At 41.9% G+C, this 15498-nt stretch overlaps 1 protein-coding gene across 2 annotated transcripts in view; it reads right to left on the reverse strand.

Moving 5' to 3' along the window:
- The window catches only part of LOC124128339 (rho guanine nucleotide exchange factor 17-like), a 122755-nt gene that overhangs the window by 11580 nt on the left and 95677 nt on the right, over positions 1–15498 (reverse strand). For both annotated transcript variants that reach the window (XM_048387276.1, XM_048387277.1), the window contains exons 8-19: positions 15356–15406; positions 13041–13144; positions 12413–12501; positions 10888–11000; positions 10317–10432; positions 9126–9217; positions 8563–8636; positions 5573–5778; positions 4278–4486; positions 2896–3037; positions 2206–2292; positions 960–1042 (exon numbers count right to left, since the gene is read on the reverse strand). In XM_048387276.1, coding sequence (XP_048243233.1) covers positions 960–1042; positions 2206–2292; positions 2896–3037; positions 4278–4486; positions 5573–5778; positions 8563–8636; positions 9126–9217; positions 10317–10432; positions 10888–11000; positions 12413–12501; positions 13041–13144; positions 15356–15406 — 1366 coding nt within the window. The remainder of the gene's footprint in view (positions 1–959; positions 1043–2205; positions 2293–2895; positions 3038–4277; positions 4487–5572; positions 5779–8562; positions 8637–9125; positions 9218–10316; positions 10433–10887; positions 11001–12412; positions 12502–13040; positions 13145–15355; positions 15407–15498) is intronic.

Consider the following 15498-nt stretch of genomic DNA (forward strand, 5'->3'; position numbering starts at 1 on the left):
ACATATAATATCTTTCCAGGGTAAGAGTTGGAAATGTAAATATAACACCCAAAATGAGGAGATGAACAGGGGTGATTTGTTTGCATTAGGAATCAACAACATTCGCCAGAGAATTCAAATGTAAACATTCCCAGGAACTGAATCCTCAAAGCCATCCACAAGATAGAAAGTACCTCATGTCTATTGATGCTTTTATAAGAATATTTTCAGTAGTTGTCTATAGGACTCTTTTTGTGAGTACTCAAACAGCTGAGAGACATGTTGGCATCACTGGGCAATGACATCATCAAACAGATGATGACAGATGTTTCTGTGCCCACCAGAACGCAAAGTTGATGCAGGGAAAGTGGAGCTGAGGTGAAATCATTCAGTCAAATATTTATCAAACTGAATACATAGTTTGTTTGTTGTTTAACGCCGCACTCAGCAATATTCCAGCTATATGATTGCGGTCTGTAAATAGCGAGTCTGGACCAGATAATCCAGTGACTGACATCATGAGCATCGATCCATGCAATTGGGATACGATGACATGCATCAACTAAGTCAGTGAGCCTGACCACCCAATCCTGTTAGTCGCCTCTTACGACAAGCATAGTCGCCTTTTACGGCAAGCATGGTTGCTCCATAGGAGAGTGTGTGTGAATGTTGTTTAATGCTGCAGTCAGCAATATTCCAGCTATTTCACTGCGGCCTGTAAGTATTCGATTCCGGACCAGCATAACCATTAAGAGCATTTATAATGATTCATGTGATCTGGGCACAATGACACACTATCAGTATAGGTGCCTGAGGGCAATGTAGTGGACAACAAAGTTAGATCTCATATTTGTTCCATGTATCTCAGCATGAGCATGAACCACTCTGCTAACCCCGCGGCCCAGCTTTGCAAGAAACTGACAAGCTTCCAAAGTAAATATTGCACTTTGTGTGACTAAAGGGAGATAACTGTGTCTCACCATTGAATACCATGCTCAACTCTCTCTTATAGACAATCAGATCCCCATTAGCCAGAGACACAAACACTTTGTTATCAAGATATCTGAAACAGAAAGACAAAACACGTTAAGGTACATCCATGCACAATTCCTGGAATTCTCTGTAAATAATCTAGTCTGGACCAGACAATCCAGTGATTAATATCATGAGCATCGATCCACGCAATTGGGATCAATGACATGCATCAACCAAGTCAGCGAGCCTGACCACCCGATCCCGTTAGTCGCCTTTTACGACAAGCATAGTCACCTTTTACAGCAAGCATGGGTTGCTGAAGACCTATTCTACCCCGGAATCTTCACGGGTCTTCCCCTGCTGTGATATTGCTGGAATATTGCAAAAAGCGGCATAAAACCATACTCACTTAATCTAAGCAGCTGGTTTTATAGCAATATTTCAGCAAGATTATGAAGACTGGGCTTCATTCATTGCACCATTTTGGGGAATCGAACAGCGGAATTCAGCGTGACAAGCAAAAGGTTTAACCTCTCGGCTAACACACCACCCCTCAGTCTCGGCAATAATTTCATTTATAACAGAAACAGTCATCAGGCATAGTCCTTCAGAAATTAATGAGGGCTGGCGTTTATCCAAGTCATTTTAATACCACTGACAGTTTATTACAAGAGATAACATTTCACGAACAACTGCCATGACATGAAGTAAGCCAGCAGCATTTAGTGTGACGTAGCCAGGGATAGAACTACTGACACCCTGTGCTCCAGGAGATGCTCCACCCACCCTATCCACTAGACCACGGCCGCAGTGTATATCTCGGGATCTACCTTCAAAGGTGTTACGACCGTCTCCGTGGTCTTGTGGTAGAGTGTCCGTCTGGAGCGGAAGGTCCGGGGTTCAATCCCCGGCTGCGTCATACAAAAAGACGTTTAAAGATGGTACTTGTTGTTACCCTGTCTGGCGCTCGGCATTAAGGGGCTAAAACAAGGACTGGTCGGCTCGGAGTCAGTATACTCTGTCTGAGTGGGGTATTCATGTTAAACTGCAGTATGGTATCTCAGTGAGCTAGCACTATAAATCGGCATCAGTCCGGACTAGTACAAGCAGCCACACACACACATACACGTGCATGCACGTCGCTATATAAGTGCAATAATCTTGGACGCGACGTTTTACCCAATTTCACCTCACCTCACCTCACCTCAAAGGTGTTACTACATATAGAGCGAGGACATCAGTGTTACTTACACAATGCCATACACCGGTGATCCATGCTGGATTTTGAGTTTGTTTTTCGTTGTTTTGATATTATCTGTACACTGGAATATGTGAATGCTGCAACAGAAAACAAGAATGGGGTAGATAACAACAAATGTACCATCAGGTACTACACAGTCAAACACTGTTGTGTCAAAGTTGACGGGACCTACGTACTTTGAGTTATGCGAGGCTCGACACAACCGAAAATGATGACTAAAGAGTGAGTGAGTGAGTGAGTGAGTGAGTGAGTGAGTGAGTGAGTGAGTGAGTGAGTCTGGTTTTACGCCGCTTTTAGCAATATTCCAGCAATATCATGGCGGAGGACACCAGAAATGGGCTTCACACATTGTACCCATGTCGGGAATCAAACCCGGGTCTTCGGCGTGACGAGCGGACGCTTTAACCACTAGGCTACCCGTCCGCCCCCTAGTAGACAGGGAGAAGCTGTTGCTTTGAGACAACCCTTAGTTCGACACATCAAAGTTCGGCACATTTGACAGGCCACTTATAAGATGATAAAGTGTTCCTTTTGGAGTTTAAGAGAGCCAGTCTCAACATTGGTGGATGTCACTTCACAATGAGCTACATTCTGAGCAGCTTACAACGCTGCTCCTTTCCTTCTCATTTAGATTGAAGACCCTAACAAAAACCAGTGCCCCCTCCCTGCCTGCAACTCACCAGCCATCCTCAGTGCCGAGCCACATGGTACTCCGCTGAGCATCCTGCATCCAGTTTCCTGTTGTCGTGATGGGGTCGGGGCTGTTCTGTGCGAGAGGGGAGATTACCGGCCGCGGAGGAGCATCATCATCCGAGACCAGATCTGGAACAAGGTGAGTGAGTGAGTGAGTAAGTATGGTTTTACGCCGCTTTTAGCAATATTCTAGCAATATCACGGCAGGGGGACTCCAGAAATGGGCTTCACAAATTTTACCCATGTTGGGAGTCGAACCTGGGTCTTTGGCGTTAGAACCGAACGCTTTAACCACTAGGCTAACCGACCGCCGAGGAACAAGGTGTGTTTGTGATGATTGTCTGCCACACCAGCTACGGGCCTTACACTCAACAGGAGGAGTGTCAGGGAGTCACTCAAAAGTCAGCCATGAAACATCTCCATCAAGCCAGCAGTCCTCAACAGTGGACACAGTGTCAGCATTCCTCCCATCACAGGAATAATGACAACTCAGTTTATTACCAATAGGGTTAGAAATAACCAATTTAAAAAAAATTGTATTTGCATTCATGGTGTACTGTTTACGTCATTGTTAACTCATTAAAAATCGTATTGTGACATAAGGTGGGAATGAAACGATATCTGAAGATTGTTCACGTCATTCGACAATTGTAGTCTTCTATGATGGCGGTTGTGGTCAGTGGTCATCAAGGGGAGATAAAAAGGATTATGAAATAAAGGGTTATGATTTTACAAAACTCGGAAAATCAAGAATTCTGACACTTGTTTCGTAAAATCAGTATGACACACATGCTTACATCATAGTCTCTATATGCCAGGTAATATGGCTGGGACGAGTCCAAATTTACTACCCGGGTACCCCCCCAACTATTACCCGACCCTACCCGGGTACCTGTTGTAGGTCTCAAGAGATAGGTCCAAATGTTGGATTGGGAATTGTATTTAGATACACGTATAAAATGAGCTGGTCATGCATAGAATGAAGTTGACCGCTTGAAGTCTTATCTTTATTCAAACATATAAAAGTCAGAAGGAATGGGTGCATAGTCAGAAAGAAATGAAAACATTAGTCACTTATAGTTTACAAATGCCAACTTAGCATCAATATAAATCCCATGAACACACAATGCCATTTAGAATGTGGTCAAATGAAACAAATGTTATATTGAGGATAAAACTTTCTCCGTAAAGTACAGATTCTAGTACTTTTTTCGGTTCATCCAGGAATTGAACCCACACTCCCAGCGTGATTAGGTGCCTCACTCGGGCTGTGTTGGTTCTGTCTTTTACTTAGAAAATGTCATCCCAAATAAAACATTTGTTATATATAAATCCCATATCCTCCAAATGACATTCATAGCAGGCTTACCTCCAACATACAGCTCATCCTGATGGGGGATGAAAGACAAAGGTTCATCATCCGACTCAGGTTCAGACTCGGAGTCCGACTGATACCCATCCTCGGGGATATTGTCCACATCCTCGTCTACTTTCTCTACATTAATACGCGGACCCTCGGACGGAGAGCCAATTGAGTCTCGTTGCTGCTGCCTTTGCCGACCCTTTGTACTGCTTCTTCTGAAAGGAAGGAATGACACATTCTATGTAGCTTCCAGGGCATTGTTTAGTTCAGCATGCTATAGTTTCTGTATCCTGACAGAGGCAGAATGCATTTATCATTCAGCAAAGTCGTCTTAACCATGATGACAGCAATACTGCAAGACACAAGTTGAAACTGCATGTATCTCTTATAGTATGAGACTTGAAATAAAATTTTACATGATTCACTTTTCTTGATCACATAGAATATGATTAAATGTAGTTCTTCTAACATATAAATAAAAATACATTTTTTATATGGCACAAGTTTTAACATAATTCAATAGTCGCAATCACATTGTTTGTGAATCTATCCATTATACAAGACTTCAAATACGGTTCAATATTATGGCAATGACCTCAGAAACAACACGCAGACACGTCCGTAAGAATGTTTAATATTCCCATTTCTTGAAGTTTGCTAATCCGATCACAACATAGAATTAATAATCCGATCACAACATAGAACCAATAAAGTATAAGTGTTCATAATAAACAGAGTAAACTACACTGTCACTGAAAGGAAAAATACTGTTTTCTTCCAACAACTGATGTGACTTGAGTTCTCTGCATGTATTAACAGTGGAAGCTGCTAGCCAGTAGACATTACTAGGAATCAAGGGACAGCGACCCAACACCTCATTAAGGACAAACACAGAAGAACCCAGGAAAGAACACAGCCACAGAACTGTCTCCATAAATATAAACTTCTTCTTGCTTTCGAGATGCCAGTCTACTATATTCACACCACAGAAATGAGGACATCCTTGCTGAATATATATTTCAAATACATTTGTCTTTTTACCAAATAACAAGTCACCTTCTCCAAATGTGTGTTTTGATGGCTAAATATCAAGCATATTTTTAAAAATTATTGCAAGCAAAATTAAGCAAGTCGAATAAATTAATCTGCAATTATTGTCCCCACCCGGAACTGATTTCCACTTCCACTGATTGTTCATTTTATGTTCCTGCAACCAAGCAATGCTATCTTGTCAAGTGGTTTCCCCATTCTTGTCCTATGATTGTGTATGACGAGCAAGATTGGCATGCACGTGGTCCTACCTCCGAAACGCTCCAATGTAAGCAGGCACGGCACAGATGCACAGGATGCGAGCATTGCACCCTGGGACAGGAGTATTGAGAGTGACGATTGGCTCAGGCTGAAGACTCAGCAAGCACATGTGACCTACATAGCCATCGCTGTTGCACACCCATACATCACGATAGCCGTTAGCATTTAGGCCATCAATAGGGGCTGCACAGGAAAACTGCAAGATAGAGGGGAGGTAACTCTCAGTGCTACCCTGGTAGGCAAAGTTAGGAGGGAAAAAAGAAAAGGTTCTTGTTTACTTTCCAGAATCGTCTTGCACAAACACTGATGACTGTATGACATGAATGTCATCCTATTTGTGCAGTTGGCTCACAATGAAACCCAAAACATGCATTTTGTGCTTGAAACGTGCATAATTGGTGCAAAATTTGCTGCATTTTATCCCTCACATCATATATTCATTGATTGACTATTTCAACAAGTGTAAGCATGCATACATGTTAAACCATGCTGCCTAAACACAGCATCAGTAAGGTAGGGGAGAAAGCTTGTATCTAATAGGTGGATGTGTTCATGCTCTGTCTGGTGTTCAAAAGGTTTTAGAAAGATAAGAGTTCAAACCAAGGAAACAGAGAGAGATTTCAAAGTTTAGTAAGCTGAGCTTGAGACAGTTAGCTAAGCTATGTTAGACAAAGCTAATCTAAACAGACATTACTAAGACTACTGTCATAAGCAAAACACTTCACGGGGGAAAATCATGGAATTAAGAGAATGCATAAACATTTTACGTTGGATATTACAGTACAAATAAACAAACAATGCAGTGCATGTGCACTCTGTGAAAGATGGCAACCTTTGAATATGATGCAAATGTTAGAAAACAAACAGTGTTATCATTATCCCCCGCCATGGGGCACGTTAGAGTCTTGTTTATTCATATACTGTATTCGACGTAATAAGCACCCAGGGCGCTCTCAAAGTTAGAAATAGGGGGATCTTATTAGAATATAAATTTGGTGAAAGAGTAGAAAAATCGTAAATTTTGTGGTTTATGCTGACAGCCTAAAAAGAATACAAAAGAAAAGTCAGATATATTTTTTCAAAAATTTAATTGCCCGTAATTAAGGGTGCATATAACACACGAGTGCGTGTTATACACAAATAAATAAGTCTTGGGTACATTGATCAGTCGGAAGGGTGCTAATTGGGATTGTTCACTAGCCAATATATTAGCAAATATCGCCGTGGGCGCTTATAAGAGTAGGGTGCTTATTACATCGAATACGGTAGTAGTGAGTACATGGAAGTTATGCTAACGGTGAAAAAGACTCCTATATATCCTTAGAAAAGATAGGCACTGAAAAAATCTGATTTTACTTTCCCTATTGTAGACACTATGCACGAAATAAAAAAAATTAATATGGACCAAGGGCCATAACTCTGTATGCAAAAAATATAAAAACATGAAGCAAGAGATGCAACACTAGAAAAGCACTAAGTTCCAAACTCTGTCTTGATAAGTATCTCTTAGATAAGCATGCAAACTTTCATTCATGTAACTTCAGTAGTTTTTGAGAAAACTTGTCCCATTGCACAAACTATGCACTGAGATGAAATAAAAATTGTCCCCATTGAGAAGTGGACGGATGAATGGAAGGACTTCATGGCGGGGGATAACAAGCAAAAACATTCTGGCATCTCATTTATTTGGCACATGAAGAATAACAGTCATGCAGTGTCACAACTTGTATGTGTGCTCGCAGCCACAGACACACCACTGAAAATGTTGACATCAACATTAGAAACTAAACCAGTTTCTATGGGAACAGGAACTATAACAGATCTGAAAAAAAATCCATAGCAAAAAAGATGTTTTCCTTCTTTGCCATAAGCACATTTTGGGTTTCGAGATTTACTCAGGAAATGAAAATTACCTTTCAAAGGTCATTTCACCCTATTTCCATGGAAACGAAAGCCTAACAGGTTTTGAATATTCTAAAATGGAAAGGGACATCTTTGTGCCCTTGAGGGTCAAGACGGTGATTGAAAGTAAAAAATAGTGTCTATGTATTTGAAAAGACAACATTCTCGTGAAGTAACACAATCTACAGAAACACATCATATATTAAAGTTTTGGAGATAAAATACAAGGAATTAATGTTATAAATGCAATCATCATTATGACAAGTTGAACCATTCCAAATCCATATAGTCTCATGGCAACTAATATACATAAAAAACTGTCCCAGATCACCATTTCTTATTTTATTTGGCATTAAATTCTTTGTTTTGGGGGGGGGTTCATTAACATGTATATGTATTTACTTCTGGGAAAGCTTATAAACTTATAAATCTTAGATAAGGTTTGATGCATATGATGCATTTGGACAATGAATATTAATAAAGTTAAAACTTACAAAAAAACAGGTGTCATTGTTCAAGTCGAGGAAACAAAAATACATTCAACCTATGACTTTTATTTTCTGATAGTGGCAACAGTGATCCAACATTTCTGTACGGTTGATATCTGCTCTGAGTTTGGCTATAACGCTAAACTGAAGAACTGTGTTAAAACATACCATGAAATTCATGGAGTCCTTGTCATAAGCCTACTGATAAAAGATAAGGATTAGGAGGATCTGAGATACAAACACTAAAGAGTGAGTGAGTGAGTGAGATTTTACGCCGCTTTTAGCAATATTCCAGCAATATCACGGCGGGGGACACCAGAAATGGGCTTCACACATTGTACCCATGTCGGGAATCGAACCTGGGTCTTCGGCTTGACGAGCGACCACTTTAACCACTGGGCTACCCGACCGCCCCACAAACACTAAAGAAGCAAACCTATAGGACCCTAGGACCATTTCACTTTGAACACTGACACTGTAATAAACTGTCACATATAGGTGGGAGAAAGCTGAAGGTGGCGCCGTATCAATTTGATAGTGCTGATCAAGGAGACATGTTAGACACAATTAAGTAGACTGTAGGGACTCACCTGCATGCCAGCACGCGTTTTAGTTATCTGTAGAGGTTGTAAGAACTCAGGCGCTCGCTTATCGGACAATAAGGCTGTAAACACAAACATCAAATCTCATAAATAACAAGGACTGAGTATGGTTTTAAGCCGATTTTAGCAATATTCCAGCAATATCACGGCGGGGGACACCAGAAATGGGCTTCACACCTTGTACCCATGTCTGGAATCAAACCCGGGTCTTCGGCTTGACGAGCGACCACTTTAACCACTAGGCTACTAGTCTTTATGCCAGCTATTACTGCCTGTATAAATATCTAAAGGACCTAAGCTGATTTCCTGCTACATCAAGATGTTTGGGTGGTAATTTAATGCGTTTTTTTAAAGCTCAATTTCATTATATATTCCAAAGTTTTTCATTCTACATACAGATGAAAAAACTTTTAAATGTTCCTGTTTTCATATTATCAGAACATTTTTCTGTTCACATTATAATAATTTTTTCTTGTTTGTATTATCAGAATATTATCCTGTTTGTATTATATGACGAGCAAGTAATCAGATGAAGATAGGTGTAGACCTACAGAGTTTGGTTTTGGCATCTGTAAAGGCTGCCTCCCACGTTATCCTCTTCTCCGTGGAGGGGAACACGACCACAAACTGGTGGACCCCCTCTCTGTAAGCACAACACCAGACATGACCATTAACAGTGACACATATAGTGTATACCACAACGAACAAATAAACAGCAATTTACACAGTATGCCAACCGCATTTTACAAGTATGAGAAGAAATGCTGACTGTGCTCTCCGTGCCCCCTGAATCCCCCAAGTATGAGAAGAAATGCTGACTGTGCTCTCCGTGCCCCCTGAATCCCCCAAGTATGAGAAGAAATGCTGACTGTGCTCTCCGTGCCCCCTGAATCCCCCAAGAATGAGAAGACATACAGACTGTGCTCTCCGTGTCCCCTGAATCCCCCAAGTATGAGAAGACATACAGACTGTGCTCTCTGTGCCCCCTGAATCCCCCAAGTATGAGAAGACATACAGAGTGTGCTCTCCGTGGCCCCCCAAGTACAAGAAGACACACTGACTGTGCTCTCCATGCCCCCCGTGCCCCCCAAGTACAAGAAGACACACTGACTGTGCTCTCCATGCCCCCCGTGCCCCCCAAGTACAAGAAGACACACTGACTGCCCCCCCCTAAGTATGAGAAGCCACACTGACTGTGCTCTCCATGCCCCCCGTGCCCCCCAAGTACAAGAAGACACACTGACTGCCCCCCCCCTAAGTATGAGAAGCCACACTGACTGTGCTCTCCATGCCCCCCGTGCCCCCCAAGTACAAGAAGACACACTGACTGCCCCCCCCTAAGTACAAGAAGCCACACTGACTGTGCTCTCCATGCCCCCCGTGCCCCCCAAGTAGAAGAAGACACACTGACTGCCCCCCCCTAAGTATGAGAAGCCACACTGACTGTGCTCTCCATGCCCCCCGTGCCCCCCAAGTACAAGAAGACACACTGACTGCCCCCCCCCTTAGTACAAGAAGACACACTGACTGTCCCCCCCCCCCCAAGTACAAGAAGACACACTGACAGCCCCCCCCCCCCCCAAGTACAAGAAGACACACTGACTGTCCCCCCCCCCCCCAAGTACAAGAAGACACACTGACAGCCCCCCCCCTTAGTACAAGAAGCCACACTGACTGCCCCCCCCCCAAGTACAAGAAGACACACTGACAGCCCCCCCCTTAGTACAAGAAGCCACACTGACTGTGTTGTGACCAGAAGCTCCAGCTTGTTTGACTCGGACGTGGGGCTGCGGATGTGACATTCCGAGAGCTGTTTAAACAGTGACGATGACATCTCCTTCAGCGCTTCATCCAGCACCTACAACATGAAACAGAAATAATGAAAAAATACATTCAAACGATCATTCACCCACACAATAAGGGACCAACCAATTAAAATTCAGGGTCTGTTTCAGCTGCACCTACAAAATTATACATTTTTAAAATTAAACCTATGAGTGTAAGTATTTGTTTTGAGAAAGTATCTTGCAACAATTTATTTTTTGCAGCAGACAATTAATTTTCTTTTGGTACAGTCTGAAGCATAATTTTTTTTTCAAGCATTTTCTGGGACAAATTACTTTTTTCATTAAAATCCCAGGCCCTCTCTAGAATATCAAATGGTCAGTACCCTAAAATCATCTCAAAGTCACACAGAAATAAGGCCAAAGTACTGATGCATCAGTTTTAGACATCAAGGGGATGTGGGTTATAGAAGTCCTGTTTGCTCCAAAGAAGCAGTGTGAGAGTTACCTCCCCTTGCCCATGGCTCACCTGGTGTGGGAATGCCATCTTGTTTGCCAGCTCCGTCATCTGCGTGACCAGGTTCAAATCATCCTCTACCTGGTCCCGGTCTAGTGTCGCCTTTCGGGTCAGAGAACCCTGGGCTGTCAACACACAATAGCACTACTAACACCAGCTGGTTTAAATTGTTTGCTTAAATTGCTTGATAGGCATTACTTACAGGTTGACGGACTACAAAGTAGACACAATTTATGTAAAAACTTCTTTATTTACTGTAAAGGCGTCGTTTCGTGTTAGGTCATTATACCGATGCATAGCTTTGCTTGACAACGGTATAAGGCTCTATACCAAAGCATCACCTTTACGGTAAATAAAGAATTTGTTATGTGTCTGCTCTGGTTTGATTATTTGTTTGTTATTTAATGCCGCATTCAGCAATATTCCAGCTATATGAAGTCAGTCTGTATATAATCAAGTCTGGACCAGACAATCAAGTGATTGACATCATGAGCATCAATCCACGCAATTGAGATACGATGACATGCTTCAACCAAGTCAGCGAGCCTGACCACCCAATCCTGTTAGTCGGAAGACTCTTTGATGCCAATATTTACATTACTACATAGAATGTGATGATGGTGATGTTAAAATGCAATTCTAAAATATCTCTGAAATACAGTGATAGCTAAATAGACAGATTTTTTATAAATGCACCGATTGGCTTTAAATGTAATATCCAGTTATGTATGACTGTTTAATAATCTCATACCAACTTTGACTGGAGTAGGTCCGATAGTTTTTCAGATATTGTAGTAAACGTCAGTACCTTAAATTAACTTCCAGACTATAATCAAGTGTGGACCAGTCAATGCAGTCACTGGCATCATGAGCATCGATCTACACTATTGGGATATGATGACATGCATTAACAAGGCCTGACACAGCCATTATGAAGGCTTCTCAAGCAGGGTCTCAAACTGCTATTACAGCCTCAGAAATTTGTTTATTTGAGACTAGTCCAGAAGACAAATGTAAAACACATTTCATTAGTATGTAACCAGTCCTGCCAGACTGATTTATGGTATAATCAAGGCATCGCGATCAGGTACGAATCATAGCCCTAAGATGTTACTTCTAATTGAGGACTTCCATCATTGTATTTTTGCTTTGTCCTCACAATTTAGTAGTTACAGGTTAGAGGTCTAGCATGAATTTGGAAGACTGTATTCCCAGTACTATTAATGAATAACCAGTTCTACAGGATACATCAAGAATCCAAGTACCCATTTACAGCTAGCTTAGGGTTAATTCTTTCCTTATTTCTTCCAAATTTCTGAAAATAATTGACAGAGAGCTAGAACTTCCTAAATTCTGTGGAGTCTTGTTGATCCAGGCATATCCGTTACCATGGAAATTATTACGGCTTATCACTAGGGAAGCATAGCAAAAGAAATAACTATTTCCAGTTCAAACATCACCTCTTGTAAATGCCTGAAACACATTTCAGTTCAACACTGGAACCAAGGTCCTTGAACATCTACACTGGTGAACTTACTCTTGAATATTTCAATGTCATCCAATCCAATCCTCAGCCACACTTTATGCTTTATATTCTCTGCAAAGTCCTGGCCGGCAGGGGATTTCCTGGACATATAGATAATAAACTTAAAGATCTTATTCTTATACACAAAGGAATTAATGATATCAACAATGCTGTTAAATTCAGGTACCAGAGATTTTTACAAATATTTAAAAAAAACAAAAACTGTGCCAATACAGTAACAATGGTGTCAAATTAAGCTAAGGGAAATTATTAAAAATGACATTAAAAAATCAACAAAATTGTACAAACTTATTCTTAAAAATGGTGTCAAATTGGGATACTGGTAATTTAAAAAAATAAATAATTCATCAAAAATGTACATCATGAAGAATCCTTCAGATTACTAGATTCTGCCATATCCATGAAGGATAGAGTCTTGTTAAAGTTCATTCAGGAAACAAACTGCATTTCTAAGCCAAGTATAAAAAAATAATCAAATGATTGTTATTATTGTGGAAACATGTTACAAAATAATTCAGTTATATGTTTATCATACACTAATATGATTAGTACGCTTCAAAGAAGGGAAGGGTGTGCACCCCCTGCACTACTACACTGCACCCCCGACTGCAACACTCACAGAATAATGGAGACTTTGCGTGTGACAGGTCCACTCTTCCTCTTTATGGAGCTGAGGATCATCAGGTCAGAGAACAACCACATACAACATTGGTCCTTCTTGGCCTGGAACACATGGGTCAGTCAACATGAGTATGGTGATAACATGAGTATCATCAGGTCAGAGAACAACCACGTACAAAATTGGTCCTTCTTGGCCTGGAACCCATGGGGCATTCAACATGAGTATGGTGCTAACAAGGGTATCATCAGGTCCGAGAACAACCACATACAAAATTGGTCCTTCTTGGCCTGGAACCCATGGGGCATTCAACATGAGTATGGTGCTAACAAGGGTATCATCAGGTCCGAGAACAACCACATACAACATTGGTCCTTCTTGGCCTGGAACACATGGGGCATTCAAGGGTCAGTGAGTGAGTGAGTTAGGATCAATGCTGCTTTGGATAGTGTTTCAGCGAGTCCGCTGAATGTGGAAGCAAGAGGTTGTTGACTCACTAACAAGGGTATGGTGCTAACAAGGGTATGGTGCTAACAAGGGTATGGTGCGAACATGGTATGGTGCTAACAAGGGTATGGTGCTAACAAGGGTATGGTGCTATGGTGCTAACAAGGGTATGGTGCGAACATGGGTATGGTGCTATGGTGCTAACAAGGGTATGGTGCGAACATGGGTATGGTGCTAACAAGGGTATGGTGCTAACAAGGGTATGGTGCGAACATGGGTATGGTGCTAACAAGGGTATGGTGCTAACAAGGGTATGGTGCTAACAAGGGTATGGTGCTATGGTGCTAACAAGGGTATGGTGCTAACAAGGGTATGGTGCTATGGTGCTAACAAGGGTATGGTGCGAACATGGGTATGGTGCTAACAAGGGTATGGTGCTCACAAGGGTATGGTGCTAACAAGGGTATGGTGCTAACAAGGGTATGGTGCTAACAAGGGTATGGTGTTCATAGGGGTATGGTGTTCACAAAGGTATGGTGCTAACAAGGGTATGGTGCTAACATGGGTATGGTGCTAACAAGGGTATGGTGCTAACAAGGGTATGGTGCTAACAAGGGTATGGTGCGAACATGGTATGGTGCTAACAAGGGTATGGTGCTAACAAGGGTATGGTGCTATGGTGCTAACAAGGGTATGGTGCGAACATGGGTATGGTGCTATGGTGCTAACAAGGGTATGGTGCGAACATGGGTATGGTGCTAACAAGGGTAAGGTGCTAACAAGGGTATGGTGCGAACATGGGTATGGTGCAAACAAGGGTACGGTGCTAACAAGGGTATGGTGCTAACAAGGGTATGGTGCTATGGTGCTAACAAGGGTATGGTGCTAACAAGGGTATGGTGCTATGGTGCTAACAAGGGTATGGTGCGAACATGGGTATGGTGCTAACAAGGGTATGGTGCTCACAAGGGTATGGTGCTAACAAGGGTATGGTGCTAACAAGGGTATGGTGTTCATAGGGGTATGGTGTTCACAAAGGTATGGTGCTAACAAGGGTGAGGTGTTCACAAAGGTATGGTGCTAACAAGGGTATGGTGCTAACATGGGTATGGTGCTAACAAGGGTATGGTGCTCACAAGGGTATGGTGCTAACAAGGGTATGGTGCTAACAAGGGTATGATGCTAACAAGGGTATGGTGCTAACATGGGTATGGTGTTCACAAAGGTATGGTGCAAACAAGGGTATTGTGCTAACATGGGTATGGTGCTAACAAGGGTATGGTGCTCACAAGGGTATGGTGCTCACAAGGGTATGGTGCTAACAAGGGTATGGTGCTAACAAGGGTATGGTGCTAACAAGGGTATGGTGCTTACAAGGGTATGATGCTAACAAGGGTATGGTGCTAACATGGGTATGGTGTTCACAAAGGTATGGTGCTAACAAGGGTATGGTGCTAACATGGGTATGGTGCTAACAAGGGTATGGTGCTCACAAGGGTATGGTGCTAACAAGGATATAGTGCTAACATGGGTATGATGCTAACAAGGGTATGGTGCTCACAAGGGTATGGTGCTAACAAGGGTATGGTGCTAACAAGGGTATGGTGCTAACAAGCCAGAAAACATCAATGGAGGTGGAATCTTTAACCAGCAGATCATGGCAAAGGGGAAGCTCTTCTCAACACTGAGAGTTGCAAATAAATTCTAGCACTTTTGAGTTTTCTTTAATTATGTCAGAATACTGGCAGTAAGGACTATCTAAAATTTATCAAATGAGTGTAAAAATAATTCATAAATTTTAAAATTCTTGTAATTTACTGACATTTGAATAGACATAATGCAACTGGAGGACTGTCTGGCCAACTCACAATTATCTGCACCATGTCATGTCGGATGTAGGTCCTGTCTGGGACTGCCAGCTGGAAACAAAACACCGAGACTGTTATTTACATCATCTATATAGTAGAACAACAACAACAAGCAATGTTTCCAAGTCCTGCCCCTGTGCATC

Source organism: Haliotis rufescens, unplaced genomic scaffold, assembly GCF_023055435.1.
Source record: "Haliotis rufescens isolate VD_foot unplaced genomic scaffold, xgHalRufe1.0.p SCAF_7, whole genome shotgun sequence".
NCBI classification, from domain to species: domain Eukaryota; kingdom Metazoa; phylum Mollusca; class Gastropoda; order Lepetellida; family Haliotidae; genus Haliotis; species Haliotis rufescens.